At 39.4% G+C, this 26,824-nt stretch overlaps 1 protein-coding gene across 1 annotated transcript; it reads right to left on the bottom strand.

The window, feature by feature from the left end:
• Positions 1-960: 960 nt before the first annotated feature.
• Positions 961-13,833, bottom strand: LOC121142682 (putative coiled-coil domain-containing protein 195). The gene is made up of 3 exons (XM_040752811.1): positions 13,602-13,833; positions 7,926-8,151; positions 961-1,093 (listed from the first exon to the last, which is right to left on the bottom strand). Exons 1-3 carry the CDS (start codon positions 13,831-13,833, stop codon positions 961-963), a joined length of 591 nt encoding a protein of 196 aa, XP_040608745.1.
• Positions 13,834-26,824: the final 12,991 nt, after the last annotated feature.

The following is a 26,824-nucleotide window of genomic DNA, read 5'->3' as shown; positions in this document are numbered from 1 at the left end:
GTTGGGTTAGTCATTGTAACTTTCCTAATGGTGACATAATGTGAGCGGCTCTCAGGTACTACTTTTAAAAAGCCTGCGTGTTGGTGGCACACACCTTTAGTCCCAGCACTTGGGAGGCAGAGTCAGGTGGATCTCAGTGAGTTCGAGGCCAGCATGGTCTACAGAGTGAGTTCCAGGATAGCCGCGGCTACACAGAAAAAAACTCTGCCTCAAAAAGCCAACAAACAAACAAACAAACAAACCCCAAGACAAACAACAACAAACAAACAAAACCAAAACAAAACAAAAAAAACAAGCCAAACAAAAACCACAAAAAGTTGTGAGTTTTGGTATTGTTTCTCACTCTTTAAAAACAAACCAGCAGTTTAAATGTGAAACTCTAAGGATGAAGCGAATGTAAATGTGCACAAGCAATAAGTTAGGGCAGCATCATAATTAACGGCTTAGCTGGTACTTAGTGTGTCTTTATTCTTTGGTGAATGTGTTTTTATATCTCAGCTGTTCCTTTTCCCTCCTGTCACTGGCATGTGAGCACAAGCAAATCCCCAACAAATCCACTAGTATCCATCACAGAACAAATCAGCTAGTAGTGATGAGCTATCAATTCAGCAAGAGTTGTAAGGATCACCATGTTCGTTTGCTGTTTTCTTGTTAATCAAAACAGTGTTCTAGATTTGCTGTGACTGACCTCATCTGGGAAGTGACCCAGTAGTGTTTCCAGATGGTACCCAGTGTATCACTACTCACTCAGAACACACTTAAGTCTCAGGGTTACGTGTTAAACACTGGACACACACTTGCCCTTTAAGTTCAGCAGCGAGCCAACACAATCATTCCTTGGTCAATAAGTCCAGTAACTGAATGCTGTGTGTCTTACTGGACATTTTGGCAGAGTTCTTCCCGGGAAGATCACTGACACAGATCTTGCTGTGTTGGTCCTCTGCTTCTCCGTTCCTTATTTCACACATCTTTTTCTGCAATGATGCTTAGCTGGTCTGTGGTCTGATTTGTTGAGCACTTCAAAAGATGTGGGCTTTTGGGAACCGATGACCTATCCCTAGGTAACTGGAAACTGACTGTCTTTGTCTTCTCCCTACATGGAACAAATTAAGAGAAAAAAATTAGACATTTTAGTGAGCCTTAATATGTTACATTTTCTGTTTTTTCCATTCAGTATTCCACTGAATACTGCCTGCAGTGTTAAAAGTTCATTTTAATGGATTGTAATATTTATTTTCTTAATTGCCTAATAATAATGTGAGAATGTATATTGGAACTGGCTTTTTAATTAAGCCCTGTAGATAACGCTGACAAAAATATAAGAGACATCAGTTGAATATCGTGCTGTTTTGGGCAGTCTCACAGCTCTATAGTTTACATATGTCAGACATATTAACTATGAAAACACACATTAAACACAGATCAGTCTACTTCTTCTCTGAGATCCCAGGTTGTCCATCATGTGTTCATCACAACAGGACAAGGGCAAAGAGCCACAGCTGGCGCCATTCGAGGGGCTGGATCCTTCCATTGAGCTCGCTTCTTCTTTCACCGCCAAAGTTTTACGTAGGTTTCTGACCTTCCCCAGGAGAAATTGCTCTTACTGTTCAGTCTAAAGAGCAGCGCTTGAAATGATTGCCTTTTCTTCACTGCTGTTTTCTTTTGGGGTAGCTTCACAGAATGGCATTTCGTGGCCCGCATCTCAGAACAAATCTGCACCTTCCCTTGGGAAGAAGGTGGACCAGGGCTTCCATGTGTTAGGATCAATAAAATAGTAACAACCGCTGCCAGTTAATGACCCACTCACTCAACTATTTCCCTGTGCTCCACAAATGCTGTGAGGTAACTGCAATAATGACTCCCATTGCTCCAGAGAATAGATTGTGGCAAATGACACATTAATAACTCTTTCCAAGAACATGTTATTGGAAAGTGATGAGGCTAGGGTTTTAGTCATCTCATTCCAAAGACTGCCCTTCCTAACTACACTAATGTGGAAAAGTACAGAATATTTTTATTAGAATAGGTCTGCTTTCCAATTAACAAATCTAGGTGAAAATTATTATATTTATTTATTGTGTTTGTTTGTGTCTGTGTCTACATATATATGCACGTGTGTGCCTCTGGACATATGTGGAGGTCTGAGGACAACTTGTGGGACTCTGCTTTCCTTTAACCTTGTGGGTTCTGGGGATGAAACTCATTAAATTTGGTAGTAAGTGCCTTTTACCCTCTAAGATAAGTCCTGGCCCTCCTATCAGTAAATTCAAAAAAACAACATCTTTATGTTTGCTTTTCATTGTCTACCTGGACCCATTTCCTTGATTTTATTAGTATCCTGAAATTATTTAGCCTTTAAACACAGGAAGAAAAGATTGGATTAAAGTCAAAGTAAAATTAAAATCCTAACTTTCGTTTTGGAAAGCTCAGGTTCTTAGACACATTGATAGAGACATTGTTCTGAAGAAGAATTACTTTCATGCTATGATAATGGAAAATATTAGAAGCAAATTAGGCTTAATGTCTGATATAATTAAAAATCCAGCTACAAAAAATTGGTCCTCTATCTCTGTAAAACTCTGAAAGTTGTTAGGAGGTAAGCGAACTTTCCAAATCAGAAGAATAATGACATGCTATTTTACAGTTAGCTCCGGAGTACATAAGAGACAGAATGAAAAAGGACTATAATAAAATATATTAATTCCTATTAAGTGATTGTCACTAGCAGATTTCTGTGCCAATCCAGATGTTGATTTTAAGCCAACGTGGACTTTTTTTTGATGCAACCCCACACTTGGCTCAATATTTCAAATTTAACTGACTTTTAAATTCAAACTGGACTCTGCTCTACAGTTTATTAGCTGGCAGCTTGGAATCTGGAAACCATTTTGGTTCAGAAAAACAATACTTTGTAAACATTGGCTAGTTCCCCAAACTGTCATAAAAACAATAGAAACTGAAATGGGAAAGCTAATGGTACTGTAATTCTCAAACCTATATCCTCTTAAGTTCAAAAATTAAATATTCTAACAGTCACTTTACAATTTTGAAATATATAGACACAAGATAGTCATCAAAATCTAAAGAATAGTCATTCAGGTACTAAGATAAGGAAGAATTCTCCTTCTGTATCTTCCAAAGTAAAAAATATACTTTGTATACTGCAAGCGTATTTTTTAAAAAACGTTTTTGCAAGTATTTTTTATTCCTTTACCTTTTATTTTTTTACAGTGAATAACAGTTAACCAGTTTTGTAAAAACATCAAGTGATATGTATATATACATATCAGTATGCTTGTATACATTACATATTTGTATATGCTTTGTTTATTTGCTTTGTTAAAAGAAAATAGCCATTCTCTATTTTTCCTTCCTCCTCTTCTCTGAATACACATGGCTGTAGGAACTCAACTGTTAAGTGTGTATTCCTGTTTCCATACCCCATGTCTGACTTGCCATAGGCATAGGAACTCAACTGTTAGGTGTGTACTTCTGTTTCCATGTTGTATGTCAGGCTTGTAAACAGACTCTCCTATGTGAGGTGCACCTAGAAACCATATCTACTGTCACTATTCTTGGCTCAGAAATAATCACCCTTTGCCTAGGTTACTTTATCATCTTAAGTCTTCTCTTCCCTTCAGTCCTTTTCATAATAAGGTTTCCTACATAATAACTTTAAAAAAGGCAGATTAAGCAAGGGAGTCCTTGGCCATGCTAAGCTTCTTCCTTCAGGCTTGCTCACCCTGTTACCTCTTCTTGAACTCACCAGTTTAGATCCCCCTAACTGGGACTTTTGCATCTAGCTAGTCTCAACACTCAGGGAGTTCTCCTCTCAGGTACTTTGAGTTCATTCTCTTTCTCCCTTTCCAGGTTTTGACCACAGCACCAAGTGTTTTACATGGTCACTCCTATAACCCTTCACTTCTTTTTGTTGTCTTATTTCCCTCTGTAGTTATCAATGTAATACGTACTTCATGCATTCTCATTCATCGATGATCCTTTCTGAAGAAACTCACTCCAAAAGGGATTTTTGATAGTTGCTCTCTGCTGTGTAGTAGGGTTCAGAATCCTGTCCAGAAGGTGGCACCTTAGGACTCATTTGTTGAGTGATGGATAGGATAGGCAGAAGGGATCAAAACAAAACTCATGACGACATTTACCCCTAGGGAGGATAGGGGACAGACACAAAAGGCCTTCCCATACTAAACTCTTATAGATGAGTACACTGGTGTTTAAAATATTGCCGAGAATTTGTATCTAAAAATTTCAAGACAAATTTCAAAGCTAGACTTCCAGTAATTAAGGGAGCAAGGTAGTGTTGCATTGCATTTCCCCAACATCTTTCCCTGATGGATCCTGTTGGATCTCATCCTCCATCCCACTCCTACCGTTTTCCCCTAAGTTGTGGTATGTCTGTGTGTATGCCTTTTTTATTGTTGTTGTTGTTCTATGGGTATGACTTTTCCACTTTTCTTTGTCTGACTGAATCCAACCATCTTTGACTCAGGGTAACTCTCCATTTTTCTGGTGGAACTTTGTCTAAGTGACACACAATTTGTTTTCTGTCCTTTGAAATCAAAGTGCCTTGGCCTCTGCATCCCACACCCAGTGAGAAGTCTGTGCTCTTTCCAATATTTAGAAGAATTCGTGCAGGCCTGTGGTTATTTCTTGATTTGATTTCCTGCCACCACTAAATTCAATGATTCATGTATTCTTTCAGCAATACAACATTTCCCTCCCCCCTTTCTTCACTGTGATAAGCCAGTCATGAAACCCACACTCCCTTTTCCTTATTTCTCTGTTTGACTCATACAAGACAGATGTGTGGAGACATTGCCAGAATCAGAGCTTTACTGGGGGCAGGATGGAAGCATGGGGGGAAGAAGCCATACTCCTGAATGACGGGCTTTACAGTGGACACTCTTGCTCTGAAGGGGCGCTTGACCCTACCTGTGCACTGGCTGCCAGCTGTATTTCATCTTCAAGGCCCCTAGCTTATCTGTCAATTATTTCAACTTCTTCTACTTCTCTGGCTACTCCTAACTCCCATTATTTACTTCTTGAAACAACTGAAGGGAGAAAAATACATTTTGGTTCACAGTTTGTAGAGGGTTCAAGTCCATAGGTTCTTGTCAAGTGTTGGTGGGCATAACATCTTTACCATCACTTTCAAAGGAAACTCCACTCCACCAAATTCTTATGCTTATTCTCTTCTACCAAAGGAGCTATTTCCTTACCATTGTTAGAAGGCACAAATGGCAATCTGTGGTGCCTATTAGCATAGCATAGCAAAGCACATGCAAGCCTTTAGGCTTCCTCAGTACAAGTACCTGTGGCTCATCTCAGTTCTTACTTTGCTCCTACCCTAAATTTGTTCAGTTCATAGGCTTCCCTCCTCCAGTGGTTCATTTCCATGCACTATGTCAGTTATACGCCCTCTTTTTCCCCTCAATATATGTTTTTATTTAAATTAGAAACATGCATGCTTCACATGTCAATCCCAGCTCCCTCTCCTACCCCTCCTTCCTAGTCCCTCCATCAGTCCTCCCTCAGCCCCCAGCCCAATTCCCACATCATTCCCCAGGGATGGTAAGGCTCTCCTTGGGGGATCTCCAGAGTCTGTCATTTCATCCAGGGCAGGAACTAGGCCGTTTCCCATGTGTCCAGGCTTAGAGAGCATCCCTCCATGTGGAACGGGCTCCCAAAGTTCATTTGTATGCCATGGTGAACACTGATCTACTACCCAAGGCCTCAGAGATTGCTGAGGCCTCCTCACTGACACTGCATTCGTGGAATCTGGGCCAGTCCTCTGTCGGCCTCTCAGCCATCAGTCTGGGGTTCAAGAGCTTCCCCTTGCCCAGTAAGCTGTCTTTGTGGGTTTTACCAGCATGGTCTTGACCCCTTTGCTCATCACTCCTCCATCTCTGTCACTGGGTTCCAGGGGTGCAGTTCAGTGTTTACCTGTGGGTACCTGTCTCTGCTTCCATCAGCCACTGGATGAAGGTTCTAGGATAGCATATAAGGAAGTCATCAACCTTATAATCAGGGAGGAGCTATTAATATAGTCTCTCCACTATTGCTTAGTTTGCCAGTTGGATACACCCTCTTTTTTTGTCTTCTCTTCTTGCTCCCCTCTCTCTTGCCTCTCTCCCCTGGCCATCTCTTTATTATTTTCCCACTCTCCATATCTCTCTCGTCCCTATGGCCCAGTCCATCCTGCTGGCTCTGTTCAGTCTAATAATTTCTCCCCCTGCTCTGGACTCTCCCAGATGCCTTTGGCTGTACCCTCCCTCACCTCTACAATAAAAACCTTTTGTCAACTGTACCTTGAAGTGGTTATGCCCAGTTTATATATAACATTTACATGGGTAGAACATCTTGGTGGCAGGGGTGCATGACAAGGGACAGCTGTTCACATCACAGCAGGCAGACCAAAGAGAACTTACAGGAAGAGGCTAGAGACTGACCCCAGTGACTCACTTCCTGAATCTAGGTTCCATTTTTAGTTTTCACAAGCTCCCTGAACAGTGCCACACTCTGGGATACCAAGTGTACAGCACCCGTGACTGTGGGGAACATGCCATACTGAAATCAGGACATTCCTTAAATACATCTTGTGCATTTGGGAGCACCTTCCCTTTGACTCTTGCACCTTTGGGGCTATGCCTAAGCAGTTTATTCTGTTAATCTTCTCCCCCACCCCTTGAAGACATTTGCCTTCATGAGAAGCTTTCTCTCTCTGAAAGGAATTGTGTGTTTAACTCCTAAAGCAGCCAATCTTCACCCCGAGACACACTACTGAGTAGTCAGTTTGCCTGTGTGTCTTCATCATCTCATGACTTCACTGCGCTAAGTCTTGTGCTAGTACCTGGTTCGGAGTATGATTAATACTTGAGGAAGGAATAGAGACTAAGTTTTCTGCTTATTGCAGATGTCTGTTGGAAGGTGCCATTCGACCTCATTAAAATTTGTTCTTTTGATGGGGGAGCAGGAAGGTTGAGTAGGGGGAAGAACAGAGGATAACAGGATGAGAGATAATAGAGGGAGCTATTATAGGTTTGAGGAGAGATCTGGCACTGGTGTGATTTCCAGAGATCTACAAGGATGACACCAACTGGAAAACTAAGCAATAGTGGAGAGGCAACCTTAAAAGCCCTTCCCCAATAATGAGATTGAGGACTACCTTATATGCCATCCTAGAGTCTTCATCTAGTAGCTGATGGAAGCAGAGGCAGACACCCATAGCTAAACACTGAACTGAACTGCTGGAACCCAGTTGCAGAGAAGGAGGAGTGATGAGCAAAGGGGCAAAGACCAGGCTGGTGAAACCCACAGAAACAGCTGACCCGAACAAGGGGGAGCTCATGGATCCCAGACTCATGGCTGAGAGGCAAATGTGGGACTTATCCAGACCCCATTAAATCTGGGTGTCAGTGAAGAGGTCTTGGCAATCTATGGGACCTGGGGTAGTAGATCAGTTACTTATCCCTGGTATCCAAATGGACTTTGGGAGCCCGTTCCACATGGAAGGACATTCTCTCATCCTGGACATATGGGGGAGGGCCTAGGCCCTGCCCTGGATGAAATGACAGGCTCTGGAGATTCCCCCATGGAGGGCCTCACTCTCTCTGGGGAACGAAGTGGGGATTGCGTGGGAGGCTGCAGGGGTTGGAGATGGCCAGGGGAGGAGGGGAGAGAGAGGGAGCTGGGATTGATATATGAAACAAGCTTATTTCTAATTTAAATAACAAAAATCAACGCACACAAATTGTTCTTTGGATTCCCTACATGAACATCAGTGATATGGGAATTATTTGTGTTCTAGTGTTGTTTCCTGCAATGGATACATCTGACTTGTCTAGAAGGATGCTAGATGACCCCTCAGTCAGTGCCTGTAAGCTAACCAGAGGCACAGTGAGCATTACCTGCAAACAAAAGTGTGATCAGAAGAAGCTCTCTGCCTGGAATTGTAGCTGCTGTAAGCATCTGTGGCCAATATCTTTTCTCCATTGTCTTGATTTCTAGTTGAAGAATGTGCCAATGATGTTCCAATGATGTCTGGAAGTCTGTTTCTAGCTTTCCAGGGGTCATTTGTTTCATATGAGTGAACCGATGGAGAAACAGAGTAGCGTCTAACAATCATGACATTGCCTGTACAGAAAGCACAAAATTCAAGTTGAAAAACATTCTACCCTTAAAGATACTCACAAATGAAAAATTATGTTGATCATACTTAGTTGATGTTGAAAAAAGATAATCTAGCTGGGCACTGGTGGTGAAAGCCTTTAATCCCACCACTCTGGAAGTAGAGGCAGGTAGATCTCTGTGAGTTGGAGGTCAGCCTGGTCTACAGAGCAAGTTCCAAGCCAGGCTCCAAAGCAATACAGAGAAGCAAAAAAAATTTGTCTATTTGCTGATTTGTGATACAAGTGTTAGTCCATCATAGCCACATGCTGGACACTTTTTCAAGAGATGGGGTAGTGAATTTCATGAAAATTGTGCCTACATCAAGGTTACAGTGTGTAGCTCACATAGAAAACACACCATTAGCAGGCAACACATGATGCAATTCAGATGACGACAGATTCTAGGAAGACAAAGCTGATGAAAGCAAGGGATAGAGACAAATGAAGGAGGAGATGAGGTCATTTAATTGTGTGGTCAGAAAAAACTTCAAGAACACAGAATTAGTTCACATTAGATTACTGTAGATTTTTACGGTTAACTAGAAGATTGTGAGGAGTCCAAATACTTCAAACATGAAGTAATAATGAAGATACAGAAATGTTAATTGTCCTAATTTGATCAGTGCACATAGTGTACATATATATACACATATATCAATATCTCATTATATGCCCCATAAATATGTACAATTATGTTAATAAAACTGAAAATGTGTTTCATGAGATATAAATCTAATTATACTAACAATATTAAGACTCGTATCTGTAAAACTGTAAAACTCATCATAGTATGCTCCATAAATGTATACAGTTAAATAGTAGTAGAATTTTAAATATAAAATGAACAGAGCTGCAGGTCAATTTCTTTCCATCAATGTCTTCCAATTCATTTCTTCCTTGAAGTGAACCAAATCTTCCTTGTTTCTTATAAAAACCAAGAACCTTGGTTCAAAGAACTTTATTTTAGGGAATCTTGATTTCTTTGAATCCCTCTTAACTCTTTGACTTAAGGCTAATCATTTGACCTCTGCTTGAACATCAGTTGTCACTTATGAGGTCAACATTGACCTCATGGGTTGATTTTCATTTTTCAAGACCCTTTCTGCTTGTTGAATCTTTATGTTGCTTGCTATAACTCTATTAGCTAGCACAGAATTGTAAAAAGAAGCTATGCAATGTGTTTATGTTTTGAGACTGCCAGAATCACAATTATTTATATTGCTACCTGTCATTATAGGAAGAAGACAGAAAGTGTTATGACATTGCAAACAAGTGGAGGCTGACCTAGCTTTGCATAGTTTACAAGATCAGAAGATGCAATTTTAGGTAAGAGTTTAGGGCATATATGTGCAAATTTATCTGAAGTGATTGACTGCAAATGCCATTCACAAATCATCTCTAAGCCCTTCCAAGGGCTGTATTGTATATCATGTGTAATTATATACCCAACAGTTTTAGAAAGAGAAACATAAAAGTTTCTGTTTAAAAGAATTAGGAAACTATCCTGAGTCCCAGGGAACCTCCATGGGAAATTATGCCACTTATGGCCAAGCTGAATTTATTTTATTTGAGACCTACACTTAATGAGGGACTAATCATCAAATAAGCTCTTCGTTCATCTCCATGAGTCACAAATTATTCTTTTCTTTCTTATCAACACAAGAGAAGAAATATTCAATACAACATCACAGGACCATTAGTCCAATGTCAAAGATCACTGCCAAATTCAGTTTACTTGCCAATAAAGGCTATGAGCAGATTGAAAAGAATCAGGGTCCTGCATTGCTGGGAGTTCCCAGAGATGTTTCTTTTATCTTTCCCATTGCAAACTATAACACTCATAGTAGCCACAAGGTGAGGTTGTGCAGAGCAGGAAAAACAGGGGACATTCTGCAAAGTGCTAGATTTTTATATCCATCAAAACCTATGCAATGCAGATGTTTCTACAAACATGTTTTATCCAAGGAGAATTCATTCTGAGTAGGTACTCTGTCACCAACAGGTGTACCACTGAGCCATATGTAGCTCAGTTCTTGGCCTCAGGCACTAGAAGAAGAAGGTAACTCTACTCACAAAATGTCTCCTTTGTTTTTCTCCTGGTATCTATCACACAACATCAGAAAGAACTTGTGGGTCCAAGTGATTTGTTCGCCGGTCCTTTGAGTTGCTTTCTTTCTTGAAGAGAGACACATACTTCTGTTTTATGGTATCTAGTTATCAAGGGGTAATTTTGTAAGATTCTGTTTTCAGAGATGTATTGGGGACAGTGCTTTCTTAAATGTTCTGTGTTTTATAGTCTTATCTGTAAAATAAGGGAAGTTTTATGGGACACACTCCAAGATTCATATGTAATAGATTTCTAGGGTCCAATTGCAAGTTTGAATTTCAAATGGTGCTGGCAACATGTCATTAAAACCTTCAATATAAACTTGTATGCAAGTCAAGAAATAATATTCTCTTGGCATAGCTAATGTTCTTTTTGTCAACTATCACTGAAAAATTCACATAGATCTTGCTTGTATTGCTTTAGTTAATCCTCTCTTGAGTCCATGAGATAAGGTCTGTAACTATCCTTACAGTACAGGTGAAGCAAGTGTACAATAATAGATCCACAGAACCAAGAATTTCACTGTTGGTAGAGGCCTCGGAACATATCTTGTGCAACTGATTTCCCCCCCACAATTTGTGAGTGTGTGTGTGTGTATATACATATATGTATGTGTCTGTGTGTTTACAGTGCTCTTGTGTGTGCATGTGTCTGTATATGTGTGTATATGTACATGTGTGTATGTGTGTATATGTGTTTGTTTATTTGTGTGTGTATGTCTACATGTACATATGGAGGCCAAAGGATGATCGTGGGTATTGTTCCTCAGATGCTGCCCATCGTTTTCTCCCTCCCTCCCTCCCAATGAACCCCAAATACCCATCTGTCATTGTCTCTCCAGTGCTGATTTTACAGTGCACCCCACCACACAAGGCTTTTTTTCTAACATAGATTCTGGGGTTTGAACTTAGGTCCTCAGACTTACAAAGCTTTACACATGATACTTAAAAAGATTGTATACTCATTGTTCAAAATAATGAGCTTCAAGATGTAATTCTAATGTGTTCCTATGTATTGAATTCAGCTTGTTCATTACCCCCACGTGCCCTCCTGTAGATCCTATTACTTTTTTCTGAACAGGCTCCCTTCTATTTTCACATCACAGGGATTTTTTAAAGGTCTAGACTCCAAAAATTATGGAAACCACTTTGTATCTGCTTTTCTGACTCTGGTTTATTTCACTTAAATTGATGATCTCTAGCTCCAGTCATTTCCTGAAAATGACACAATTTTATTCATTTTTATTATACAAAAGCCAAATTATTTCTAGGGTAGATGATATGGTTCTATTCTTAAAAGACTACATATTTCACTGAAAACGTAGATCTGAGAAAAACCTTTTAGCTGGAGAGCAGGATATAATCATAGATTTTATGTGAAGGTACTGTTGTGTGAGTTTTCCTGAGGAGATTGAACAACTGACCATTCGCCTGAGATATCAAAACCAAACCCACAACAAACAGTTCTATCAAATTCCATCTTGTGGAACCAGAGAGCTTATTAGGATTACATAGAGGAGCATGGCTGACCCAAAGGCAGCTGGATCAGTGGAAAGCCTACCCTAGCATGGGGGATGGCTCATGAAAGCTGCAGCCATTAGCAGTTAGCATGACTAGTGAGCAACTTGAGAGGTTGGGCAGTCCTCTTATCATAGCCCCAGCTGCCAACTGACTCAAACCTAGTCATCTGTGGGAAGAGAAATCTCAGTGAGTAATGTCTTTCATCCTATTGGTCCTGGCATCTTTTTGACTGTTGATTGATGTTGGAGGTCCTGGGCCACAGTGGACAGCACCATCCCTGAATAGATGGGCTTAGGCTGTATAACAGAGGTATCTTAGTAAACCAGGGGGAGAAAGACAGTAAACAGCATTTCTTCATAGACTCTGCTTCAATTCTTGCCTCCAGGCTCCTGCTTGGGTTCCTTTCCTGACTTCCCTTAATGATAGATAGTAATATGGAAGTATAAACCAAATAAACCCCTTCCTCTCCAATTTGCTTTAGACAATGGTATTTATCAAAGCAACAGAAAGCAAACTAGGACCTTCCTCTTTCCCCAACAGTGCTTACTGTTTATATAACCTTGGGGAGAGAGGACCCTTGAGGATCTCATAACATATAGCATCCAGACTGACCTTGACAATGAAGAATTAATCAATACAAAAGGTCACTACTGCTGGGAATTAGAAATCCTGTAGCAGGATATATTACATATATCCATATATTTTCTTCCTGTTTTCCAATAAAGAAGTGTATTCTTATAGGTTATTCTTTTATAGTTTTTAAAAAAGATAATCAGTAGAGTTTCTCAGATTCAGATACTAATGCATTTGCAGCTTTGAAATGCTTTCCCTCATCATTAGAAAGAGACATCTCTAATAAGATCAACCAGCATATGTGACATGTTCCACTGTCAAACTGTTCCCAGCCTCTAATTGGCATTGCCTGAAGTCTTTGATGGGTGATATTAAGAGCTATGAGTAGTTAATTATGCATATCATTTTTATTTGAATACGCTGTTGAAGGTGAGCACTGACAACTGAAATGTAGAACATGTTTCTTACTGTTGATTCCAACATTTTAGGTAATCATGGAATTAAGTGTCTCCTGTGAAAAATGAGATTTGACTTTTAACCTTGCATCATGAGGTAATATATATATGTATATGAATATATATATGAATATACAATCTATCTGTTGAATTGTGTGCAATGAATGCACACATTATAGAAAGAGGAGAAGAGATAATGCCTGTCATTGTTGCATACATTCAGGTACTACTTATTATTGCAAATAGTTGTCATCAGCACAGAAGTATTCTCTACAGTACTTCCAGGTGGAGAAGATTCAAGGGGTCTAATTTGGAGGCCAGAGTCAAGTGTCTGAGTAACAAATCATGGAGGAGCACATTTGTCTGATTTTGATTCATAAGCTAACCCACTTAAAAAGCTATTCCATCTTAATAAATGATCATGCCAATCAACATGCACCTTCATTGTTCTACATTTGCAGAATCTATATAGTTATAGTCAAAGTGGAAGAAAACTTCTGAATGTGACTGATTTTTACACATCTTTCTTATCTTTCCTGGTACACTCTAAGTCATTTTATTGTTATTGAAATATATGGCTCAGAGAACCTAAAGGAAATTTTGACTAGGACTTCTAAGTTCATTTGTTAGGAGGAAAAGGCTGAAACCCATCACTGCGAGTACCAAATGATGAATCTATTGTAGTAGTCCAACAAATCAGTCATTTGGGAGATACCTGAAAAGGTAAGCATAGTCCAGAAGAGCCACATATGTTCGGTACCTTGTTCTTGCATAGCTGGTGTAGAATCAGTGTGAATACCACCAGACAGGACCCCCGGAGATTGCCCATACACTGCTTCTTCTGTCTCATCTTCTGGTTCCTTCTCTGAGCCAGAGACTGTCTGACTAATTGAAGTCAGCTTCACACGGAGGGCATGATTCTCTTTCTCTAGTCTGTCTATTTCTACCCGCATTTCTTGAATGACCTGCACGAGTTGGATGCTAGCTTCCATGGCCTCTGCTCAGACACCAACTTTTTTCTCATGAGCCAGATATGTACTCTACTCAGTGAGACCAGGATCATCCAGCCCACAAACAATATGGCACTTGAACAAGGGAGCTCATGTCCCCTTGTGCCGTCTTTCAGCACCTGGGTTAGACTGTCAGGGGAGGTAAAGGATCTTTATGACTTATTCATCCTGGGTTTTGTTTTCCAGAACACTACTTTTCTGTCTTTCATTTCTTATCAATCAGCAGACATAGAAAATTTCCACTAAAGGGCAGGGTTTCTTATTTCCATCATTAATTTACCATATTATTGCCATTCAGTCTTTCCTGTTGCCACATCTGGGATCAAATATTCACATGACCGATCACCAACTGCTGCAATTACATCAAAACTATTAAGCAAACACTTCTTCACTTTGTAAACTATGCTGTAGTTCTGTATTTCAGGACAGATTGCTAATTTTGACACGTGTTGATTAAGAAAAACTAGCCACAAGGTGACATAGGAACTAACTATAGAGATATTACTGAAATGTGTTATTGTTGATTGTGCATAGATTCCCCAAGATAGGCAGGTTTCTGTCCATATAGATACATTTTTGCTGTTACTGGCTTTTAGGATATTTTCTTGGCAGATGTTTTCCAGGGAGATTTTTGGAATGTGAGAAGATCCTGGGTGAACATTAATCTTGAATGAGAATGGCATAAGGCAGCTAAAGTTTTCATTTTTCTATTTCCTCAAGAGGTTTCTTTGTTGGGACTGAAAAGTACAGTCCTAAACAGCACATTCTATGATGGCAATATTTGGAAATTTAATGAATGTTTAAATATGAATGAGTTCCTCAACTGGGCAAAAAATATTAGAAAACTGTTTTCTTCTTTTTCCTTTGTGTGTTGACACTTTTTGCCCATCCTAATAGACATTAGTTGACTGACCCTATGTTATAGATAGAGATGAAGGAACCAAGTTTTCTTGCTCTTTTTATCAAACAAATTTTCTTTTTAATACTATTTGTTTATTTATTACCAGCACCAAAGATTGAACCCAAGACCTTGTGCATGTTTGCCAAACACTCTATTAACTAGATATGGTCTCAGCCAACAAACTGCTTTTATACGTTCAAATTTTAGGATGTATTTATTCAAATCATAGCCTATGAAAGTAAGTAGGCTGTTCTTTCATGTTATTTCTATTGTAATGTGAATGAATTTTATCAAACACTTATGTATGAGGCTCTCTATAGAATACACAAGTGGATAATGGAAATAAAGACTATAAGTTGAGATGGGATCGTAATGGTGACCCAGTCTAACCACCACTGGATATTCAAATCTCTTTCACAGTTTGTCTGTAATGGAGCCCAATTTTGAGTACTTCTATTTTAAGATAGTTCTCTTGTTTCTAGAGTTTCTTACTTGTTTTTTTTGTCTTAACTTGATTTTATTTTCTGTGCTAGTGGTTACCAGGCAAGGTAGCACAGGCCTCTAGTCTCAGCACTTAGGAGGCAGAGGTAGGGTAATCTCCATGTAGGCAATCCTGGTCTACATGGCAAATTTATAGGCTAGACAAGACTACATAGTAATACTCTGTCGCAAAAAAGTACTGGTGGTTACATTAATTTACAAGTTAAATGATCAAAATTAAACAAAAATGCAGTATAGAGATTATACAATGTTCTTACTTGCTCTTTTGGTGTGGAGGCTAGATATCAATAGCCTAGTATGGACTCAGACTTTCTATGTATCTGAGGGTGACTTTGAACTCCTGATCTACCTACCTCTACATGCTGTGATTAAACCACAATTGCCAAAACTAAATCAAGAACAGATAAGCAATTTAAATAGACCTATAACCCCTATGGAAATAGAAGCTGTCATCAAAAGTCTCCCAACCAAAAAAAGCCCAGGTCCAGATGGCCTCAGTGCAGAATTCTACCAGAAATTCAAAGAACAGCTTATACCAATTCTTCTCAAAGTGTTCCACACAATAGAAGCAGAAGGGTCTTTGCCAAACTCTTTCTATGAGGCTTCAATAACCTTGATCCCCAAGCCACACAAAGATACAACTAAGAAAGAGAACTTCAGAACAATATCCCTCATGAACATTGATGCAAAAATACTCAATAAAATACTGGCAAATCGGATCCAAGAACACATCAAAACAATCATTCACCACGATCGAGTAGGTTTCATCCCAGGAATGCAGGGATGGTTCAACATACGAAAATCCATCAACGTAATCCACCATATAAACAAGCTGAAAAACAAAAGTCACATGATCATCTCACTAGATGCTGAAAAAGCCTTTGACAAAATCCAACACCCCTTCATGATAAAGGTCTTGGAGAGATCTGGGATAACAGGGACATACTTAAACATAATAAAAGCTATATACAGTAAACCAACAGCCAACATCAAACTAAATGGACAGAAACTCAATGCAATTCCTCTAAAATCAGGAACAAAACAAGGCTGTCCACTCTCTCCATACCTTTTCAACATGGCACTTGAAGTTCTAGCTATTGCCATACGACAACAAAGGGGGACCAAGGGGATACAAATTGGGAAGGAAGAGGTCAAACTTTCACTGTTTGCAGACGATATGATAGTTTACATCAATGACCCAAAGAACTCTACCAGGGAACTCTTACAGCTGATTAACACCTTCAGCAAAGTGGCAGGCTACAAGATCAACTCAAGAAAATCAGTAGCCCTACTATATACAGATGATAAAAGGGCTGAAAGAGAAATCAGAGAAACATCACCCTTTACAATTGCCACAAACAACATAAAATACCTTGGGGTAACGCTAACCAAACAAGTGAAAGACCTGTATCGTAAGAACTTTGAATCTTTAAAGAAAGAAATTAAAGAAGCCCTCAGAAAATGGAAAGATCTCCCATGCTCTTGGATAGGTAGGATCAATGTAGTAAAAATGGCAATCCTGCCAAAAGCAATCTACAGATTCAATGCAATCCCCATTAAAATCCCAGCACAGTTCTTCACAGACCTTGAAAGAACAATAATCAATTTTGTATGGAAAAACAAAAGACCCAGGATAGCCAAAACAACCCTGTTCAACAAGGCAACATCCGGAGGCATCACCATCCCTGACCTCAAGCTCTATTATAGAGCTATAGTCCTGAAAACAGCTTGGTATTGGCACAAAAATAGACAGGTAGACAAATGGAATCGAATTGAAAACCCGGGTATTAACCCACACACGTACGAACATCTGATCTTTGACAAAGAAGCTAAAAATATACAATGGAATAAAGAAAGCATCTTCAACAAATGGTGCTGGCATAATTGGAGACTGGCATGTAGAAGAATGCAGATCGATCCATGTCTATCGCCATGCACAAAACTTAAGTCCAAATGGATCAAAGACCTCAACATAAATCCAGCCACACTGAACCTCTTAGAGGAGAAAGTGGGTGGTACCCTTGAACGAATTGGTACAGGAGACAGCTTCCTGAACATAACACCAGTAGCACAGGCAGTAAGATCAACAATCAATAAATGGGACCTACTGAAACTGAGAAGCTTCTGTAAGGCAAAGGACACAGTCAGCAAGACAAAAAGGCAGCCCACAGAATGGGAAAAAATATTCACTAATCCCACATCTGACAGAGGGTTGATCTCCAAAATTTACAAAGAACTCAAGAAGCAAGTCTCCAAAACACCAAAGGACCCTATTAAAAAGTGGGCTGCAGAACTAAATAGAGAGTTTTCAATAGAGGAGTCTAAAATGGCTGAGAGGCACTTGAGAAAGTGCTCAACATCCTTAGCCATCCGGGAAATGCAAATCAAAACAACTCTCAGATACCATCTCACCCCTATCAGAATGGCTAAAATCAAAAACACCAATGACAATTTATGCTGGAGAGGATGTGGTGAAAGGGGGACACTCCTCCATTGCTGGTGGGAGTGCCAACTGGTCCAGCCACTTTGGAAATCAGTGTGGAGATTCCTCAGAAAAATGGGAATAAACCTACCACAAGACCCAGCAACTCCACTCTTAGGCATATATCCAAAAGATGCCCATTCATACAACAAAGATGTCTGTTCCACTATGTTCATAGCAGCTTTATTTGTAATTGCCAGAACGTGGAAGCAACCTAGATGTCCCTCACCTGAAGAGTGGATAGAGAAAATGTGGTACATCTACACAATGGAGTACTATTCAGCAGAAAAAAATAATGGAATCATGAGATTCGCAGGCAAATGGATGACACTAGAAGAAACCATCCTGAGTGAGGTAACCCAGTCACAAAAAGAGAAACATGGCATGTACTCTCTCATATATGGATTTTAGACATAGATCTGGGGAGTGCCAGCCTACAATTCTATGGCCAGAGAGTCTGGGAAACAGAAACTTTATTTAGTGGCTGATTGAAGAAGAAGCAGACTCCCCTTGGTTAAGTACTGAGCTGAACTCAAGAAAGCCAGTAACAGAGAGGGAGGACTGATGATCAAAGGGATTAAGACTGGGCTGGTCTAACCCCCAGAAACAGCTAACCAGACAAAGGTTAACTCTTGAATCCCAGGCATTAGCCTGGGAAGCCAGCATGGGACTGATCAAGACCCCCTGAATCTGGGTGTCAGTGAAGAGGCCTAGGGATTCTATTGAGCCTTGGGCAGCAGATCAGTACCCATCCCAAGTATACACACGGACTTTGGACTCCAATAGAACAATGTGAGGTGCACTCTCACCCTGAACTCTTGGGAAAGGGTCTAGGCCCTGCCCTATATGAAATGACACACTATGGACACCCCCATGGAGGGCCTCACCCTCCCTGGAGAAATGAGGGGATAACGGGGGGGGGGGGAGGGCACGGGAGGAAGGGAGGGAATGGGAGAGGGACCTGGAACTGACTTGTGAAGCAACCTTGATTCTTATCTAAATTTAAACTGGAAAATAAAATAAAAATAAAAAAAAATTCCATAAAGACAAAAAAAAAGTGTGAGGGATCAAACACAGGACATCATGAATGCTGAACAAACCCTCTACCAGCTGAGTTACAGCTCTAGCTGTATCTTGATTTTTAACTACCGTCTTTGGGCTTGCTTTCAGCCATTGTTTTTGGAAACAGTTGCTAACACATCTAACCTTTGTTTTTATGAAATTTTTGTTCTAGTACAGTAGTTCTCAAACTGTGGGTTGTGACCCTTTTGGGGGTCGAACAACCCTTTCACAGTTGTCACCTAAGACCATCAGAAAACACAGGTTTACATTACGATTCATAATAGTAGCAAAATTACAGTTACAAAGTAGCAACAAAAATAATTTATGATTGAGGGTCATAATACATCATGAGGAACTGTATTAAGGGATCACAGTATTGAATCTCTATTCTCCATCACCAACATTGCCTGTCTCCTCAGGTGATTGTTGTCTTATGTAGCTTCAAGAGTTTTGAATGCATTTTAGAAACTTGTTTTAAACATACTATATATCAATAGGCCCCTTGAACTAGGTTAAACAGCTGTAAAGATAACTTTCTGAAGGCATATATCATAACACCATATCATAGCATATAGAAAATAATATTCTAGAAAATATTCTACACAAGTGGGTAGTAAAAAATCATTCTTAAAATTATATTCAGTATTGAAATTATATTTCACTCTTGCAATTGTTTTCAGCAACAGCATAGGACACAAAATATTGTATTACCATTGGAAATTAGAAGAGAGTTGTAGTAATAGACAATTTGATTATATTTCTAGAGACAGGAGAAAATGAATCCAAAATTTTATTTTGCCACAAAATAAATACTTAAAAAGTCAATAGTTTTCCTAAGTACTGCCAATTACTATGTAGACAAAAACAATTGAAAAGTATCTCAGCGACAAAAGTGCTTCACATGTAAAACATACAAGGGTTTTCTTTATAGAGTTTGATGTTTGAGTAATGAAGAAAATACTAGCATTTTACAGATGTGTACAAAAGAACATAAGAAAATGGAATCAATACCTTGCAAGGAGACTGTAGATTTTAAATAATTTCTACATTGCATGAAAGCTCAATCAGAATCCCAATGGGACTTGAAAAATTGACCAAATCACTCTAAGGGTCATCTGGAGACAATCATTGTGCAGTGTCTGCTAGGGAAGGCTTATTTCCAAAGTCTTATCTAGCTAGACTGTCATCATAGCACAAAGCAATATTCATGAGTTTACAGTCAAGACAAAGTTAAAAACAGTTCTGAGAAAAAACACAAGAGGAGAAATATGGAAAAACTCCAGACTCCTGAATAATTTGGGATACGAAAGTTATGAAATACTTATTTTTGGAGGGGTCTAAGAAGTTTGTAAAAGTTTTGGAAAATAAAATACTCTCCACAGATTTGGTAATTATAACACTTTTGAAATGAAAAATTCAGCAATGAATATTAAACATTTAAACAAGTTCTTACTAGAGTTATGAAAATGGCTCAGTCATTAAAGAGCATATACTGTGGTAGTATGAAAACACATGCATAACACACATGTATGTATAGCACATGCACACACATACACACAACTTCTTAACTGCAAGCTATTACATTGCATCTAAAATTGTTTTGATGCACTATGAATCAATAGCAAAGCCTTGGAAATAACCTAAATGTCCAAACAATGATAATGAATAATTAAAATGTAGCTATACAACAAAACAGTATTCTGGACCTCAAAACTTTGAATGAAAATGTAGTATACCCAATGGTATATACAGTAAAACCTAAACTTTGTACAAAGGATTGAAAAGAAATAACCAAAAGGATAGTCATTCTTATCGCTGTGTGATATGATTTTATGTTTTTATGTATACATATATGCCACCTGTCCTATTTACTTTTATTGCAGTGATATGACACCATTATCAAAGCAATTTATAGAAGAAAGAATGTATTTGGGGCTTACAGTTTCAAAGAGGTAGAGTCCATGACCATGGTGGAGAATATGGCAGCAGTCAATCAGGGTGTTACAATAGTAGCTGAGAGCTTGCATCTTGATCTATATCATCTATCTATCTATCTATCTATCTATCAATCTATCTATCAATCTATCTATCTATCTACCTACCTTATGAGAAGAGTGCCTACTTGGAATGTCTTGACCTTTGGAAACTTCAAAACTGCTCCCTCTAGTGACACATCTTTTCCAAAAAAGCCTCCTAATCCTTCCACCAGCTGGAACCAAGCGATTGAATACATGAACCTATGGGGGGCCATTCTCATTTAAACTACCACACAATTTAAGTTAAAAAAACTTAGTTATATGAAAGACTTCTACAATAGACATATTGAATAATAAAAATAGGAATGAAATAATAAAAAATCAGCAAAACACACCAATGTTAGATTTTTTTAAAGGATTTTTGGATGGGTTTTGGATGAAATTTGATGATGATTCATTCCTAGGACTTGTGGGAAGTAAAATTTCTTAATTTATACACCAAAATAGTTTTGTTCCCTAATAGTTATCACAAATATTTGTAAATGGTCACAAAAAACTGGTTAGACTCTGTATATTTTTGTATGAACACTAGGATCTTATGATTAAGGGTGATTTATCTATTATCTATCTATCTATCTATCTATCTATCTATCTATCTATCTATCATCCATTTTTTGAGACAGGGTTTCCTAGTAGCTATAGAGCTGGTCCTGGAACTCCCTCTGTAGACCAGTCTGGTCTCGAATTCATAGAGATCCTCTTGTCTTTGCTGGGATTAAAGGCATGGACTACCACCACCCAGAAGAGGGTGATTTATTTTTAAGCATGTGGATATCTTATGGTATAGATATCCAGGTCCTCTTTAGACACCTGTCCAGCCAATCCCCTTGTCTACATCACCCAGTAAACCTTATGCACTCAGCCTCTAGCATGAGTCAGCACTGTGAGACAGGGATAGAATCTCTTTTAGATTCAAAGGCAAAGTTTCAATGCTCACTTCCTCTCATTGGGATGTCTGGTTTTTCAGAGGAGAGAGAGATTTGTAACCAAAAATGTCTTTCTTTCTACTTGCCTCAAATCAATTATGATATAAAATTTCCTTTTACTGGACATAAATCATGCCTTGCAAAATCTTGGGAATAAGGTTGACTAGAGGTTTCCTTATCTGCCACAACCTTTCATGTGAGTCACTTATAGAAGACAAACAAGGTCAGAAGAGAACACAGGATGTTTGAGTGGGTCATTACCACTCAGTCACATCTATTTCTACACAGAGAGATCCAAATGCCTAACCCTCAATGACACAATAGAAAAAAGCCATTTGTGTGAAATTATGTGACTTCCTTTCCAAGCAGACACTTATCTTTCTGTCATAAAATATTTAAACATCTCCTGAGAAATTCTCCTTGCTTGGTCTTTGCTGAGGATTCACTGTGACCTTGAACTTGATGTACAGCTATTGTCATCCTGATTTCCCTGGTAGCCAGAAGCTTCTGTGGTTGCAGTGAGTCCAGACTCAGGACCACGTTTGACAGGTTGCCATTCTGCTGTTGTTTAGACATTTGAAGATGACACAGTGGCTGAGTGATCACGTGGGAAGGAAAATGGAGAGAAGAAGCTTTTGATGGATACCATGGTGAGGACACCAAGTCCATGACATGGTGATAAGTCAGTGGGAGAGATGCTGAAGGTTGGCCTGGGTCAGTTCACATGAAAGAGATTAACTCTCTCCCTGTGCAGCCAGGTGTGAGATGGTTCTGGCTTGGGTAACTTTTTGCACTAAAGAGTCTTCCTTGGACATGGTTATGGGAAGAACAACTGTTCATTGATTGACAGCTGTGACCTGTAATGAGTTCCTATAAAGAATAAATATTTCAGTCTTCACTCTGAGACTGATGCATGTGGAAAAATATTGAAGTGATAAAATCGGAAAGTGAGGAGATCTGAGACCATAACTTAAACTATAAGCATTGGAAAAAGCATAAGTCAAATATCCTCAGAAACAAGGTGAATAAAGTAAACAAATGGGAATGTTGAGCTAGTCAGCTACTGAGCTCCAATGAGGCTTTGTCAGAAAGGAATGAAACTCTATTATTTCCAGTCCACTTGCCCCTTTTTGAATGAGGTCTTGTGTAGCCCAGGCTGACTTGGAATTCACCAAGAATGGCCTTGAGCTTCTGATTCTTTCACCACTAGACCCTGAGTACTGTGATCACAGGTGTGTGCTACCACATATCACCAGGCCTTGTTTATCAGGTTTTGGAAACTGAAACCAGGGTCTTGTATATGTTAGGCAAACACTTTGCAAATTGAGCTACATTCCTAATCCCTCACAAGCTGGGACTCCAGATTCTGTGAGGATACCCACATTTTAAACAACAGGCAACTTATTCACCTTTTTATAGTATACTGCAGAAAGCCTATAAAACAAGTTAATGGGGATGGATTAAGTCTATGGCTTCCTTCCTATTACAGCCTTCCCAGGAGGCAGGCAACTTCATTTTCCCTATGAGCAATGTCATGGACTAAATGTTTGCTTCTTTCCCACTGCCAAATTCATGTGTTGAAATCCTATTTATCCTTCTGATCATATTAGAAGTTGAGACATTTGGGAAACAAAGGACAAATATCTCCTATTAGCTGCATGCGGGAAGGTAGGGTACCCAGGCAGCTTATGTGTGTGTGTGTGTGTGTGTGTGTGTCCCCTACCTGGAAACTATCATTCCAACCTGCTGCATCTCAGCATTTCCTTACTAAATATTAAGTTATTCTATATTGGTCTCTTCTTAATACTTATTTATCATATCCAAAGGCACTAAATGAAACTCCAGTGCTTTAAGAGATTTTCCAGTTATAAAAAATAGCATTATTGGGAGTAATGTCACTGTTTTATATTTGTGCCATATATTAATACAATACAAAGCATTTTAAATGCATTATTCTGCTTTGTTTACTGGGCATCTTATTCAGCTAGGTGCTATTTTATGTCACAATAGACAATGAATGAACTTTACACTCTGATATCTCTGGGTTGAAATTGCATGTGTGCCATTTACTATGTATGAAGCTCTTATGGATTGAATGTCCCCCAAAATACATGTTGAAACCCTAGTTCCTAGTATAGCTGTATTATGTAGAGATGGGGCCTTTAAGGAAGTGAATGAGATCATAAGGGTGATGCCCTGATCTGACAGCATGAGTGCCTATGTTGGAAGTGGCTCCACAGAGCTCATGCCTCCTTTATCTGTGTACAGAAGCAGGAAAGACCACAAGAGGATATATAAAAAAGGAGAGCATCAGCAGAACCCAAAATTTCCAACACCTTCATCATGGCTTTAAGAGACCCTGCTTATAGTGTTTTCTTATTGAAATGTAATTTAGTTTTTAATATAATTTTATTACAATAGAGTTTCATGACTTTCCCCCTTCCTCCATCTAGTTCCCCCTAGTTATCCTTTCTTGAACCCCTTCCATGTCATTCCCACTCTCAAGCTGATAGCTTCTTTTTCTTTGATTATTAGTATTACAGTCATGTACTTATATATGTTTTTAACAGAATGGCTCTGGATAGACATTTAGAGTTCAACGTGCTACATTCACTATTTTTTATGTTGAAGTTTAACTCTAAGTTATTTTTAAAGACTTGGTTATATTATTTAATAACTGAGACAAATATGAACCATGGTGATAACAAGAATGAAGTTATATTTTGTTCACTCACTTCATTCAGGGCTCTGCTGGGCAGTGAACTCTTCAAAGGAATTGTCACTGTCTAAAATAACTGTCCTTGTCATACCACGATTCCTCATATTGGTTTATTTTTCTTCCTGATGGAGGTCCCTATGACAGAAAATTTATTTGTTTATTTATTCATTATGCATCTCTTCTAGTAGAACATATACTGTGATTGAGGGCTTGGTCTGCCTTGTCTTTAGTGGATCTGCATATCTGAGGAAAGTAGCTGCCACATAGTAAGTATTCAATGAATATTAGCTAACTAAATGGCTTTGAGGATATCAGTGGGATACACACATAGATTTTTACAGATTATCTCACATCAGGTCCTCAAATTATGATAGCCATGATGAAGGGAGGGTGTTTAAACTCAAATTTTACACACACATTTTAAGCATCAATCATTTATTTAATTCCTTTCTACATGCAAATTACTAAATGAAACATACAAGCAGTAAGTAGCACATTGACATAGACACAATTAGAAGTTGGGTAAGGTCTAGATCATTTGCTGGTACCCAGATCTTATGGAAACCTAATCACCTCTTTCCATTAATAGACACTGGAAGTCCCATCACCTTTTCAGAAGCAACCAACCAGGTAACTCACAGGATTAGAGAAGAAAGAAGCCAAGAAACATTGTTTTAAGCTTTGCCTTTTTGAGGTAGTTTATTATGCTGCAGAGGGTAGCTAACAGTTGCAAGAGAGGTTAGGAATCAAGAGAGGGAGCTTCTCTGGACTGAAGAATGGCATAGCCTCCTGTGTGTTCAGCAAGATGAATGTTTTAAAGTGCTTCTAGAGGTAGATAATGTGTTTATGATCAGACCCCTTAATAGAAAATCTTAAAATCTTTAGAAGGAGAAGAAATCCCAAGATACTAGATGCTTTTTTTAAAATTATTTTTTATTTAGGTTAGAAACAATCTTGTTTCACATGTCAATCCCAGCTCCCTCTCCCTCCCCTCCTCCCCCGCCCTCCCCACCAGGTCCCCCTGTCCCCCACCCAATCTCCACTCTGATCCCCAAGGAGGCTGAGGCCCTCCATGGTGGATCTCTAGTAACTGTAATTTCATCCAGGGCAGGGCCTAGGCCCTCCCCCAAGAGTCCCGGCTGAGAGATCCTCCCATATTGTGGCATGGGCACTCAAAGTATATTTGTATGCCAGGGATAAATACTACCCAAGGCCCCATAGGATTACTTAGGCCTCCTCACTGACACCCACATTCAGGGGGCCTGGGTCAGTCCCATGCTTTCCACACAGCCATCAATCTGGAGTCCAAGAGCTCCCCCTTGTTCAAGTCAACTCTTTCTGTGGGTTAAACCAGCCCAGTCTTAACTCCTTTGCCCATCAGTTCTCTCTTTCTGACACTGGATTCCAGGAGTTCAGTTCAGTGTTTGTCTGTGGGTATCTGTCTCTGCTTTCATCAGTCGCTGGATGAAGGTTAGCAGCATTATTTGTAATATCCAGAACCTGGAAGCAACCTAGATGCCCCTCAACTGAAGAGTGGATAGAGAAAATGTGGTACTTTTACACAATGGAGTACTATTCAGCGGGAAAAAACCAGTGGGATCTTGAAATTTGCAGGCAAATGGATGGCACTAGAAGAAACCATAGTGGGTGAGGTCACCCAGTCACCAAAAGAAAAACATGGTATGTACTCACTCATTTATGGATTTTAGACATGAATCAGGGGAGTGCCAGCATACAATCCCACTGGATGCTTTTAAGAAAAGAAGCTAAGAAAGGAGCTGAATTCCTGGAATCCCATTGCAGAGAGGGAGGAGTGAAGAGGTCAAGACCAGGCTGGAGAAACCCACAGAAACAGCTGACTTGAACAAGGGGGAGATCATGGAACCCAGACTGATAGCTGGGAAACCAGCATAAGACTGATCCAGATCCCCTGAATGTGAATGTCAGTTTGGAGGTCTGGTTAATCTATGGGGTCTCCCGTAGTGGATCAGTGTTTATCCCTAGTACATGAATGGACTTTGGGAGCCCACTCCACATAGAGGGATACTCTCTCAACCTAGACACATGGGGGAGGGTCTAGGCCCTGCTCCAAATGATATGACAGATTTTGAAGATCCCCCATGGAAGGCCTCACCCTCCCTGGAGAGCAGAAAGAGAATGGGATAGGGGGCTGGTGGGGGGGGGGTGGAGGAGGGAGGGAGAGGGAACTGGGATTGACATGTAAAACAAACTTGTTTCCAATTTAAATTAAAAAAGTGAAAAATATTTAAAAAAAAGAAAAGAAGCTATCATCCAAATCCAGGAACAAATTAATTTTGAATTTGGAATCCTACATTCAGTACAACA

Source organism: Mesocricetus auratus, unplaced genomic scaffold (genome assembly GCF_017639785.1).
Source record: "Mesocricetus auratus isolate SY011 unplaced genomic scaffold, BCM_Maur_2.0 Super-Scaffold_100010, whole genome shotgun sequence".
NCBI lineage: Eukaryota > Metazoa > Chordata > Mammalia > Rodentia > Cricetidae > Mesocricetus > Mesocricetus auratus.
This window is presented reverse-complemented; position numbering and strand designations above follow the sequence as displayed.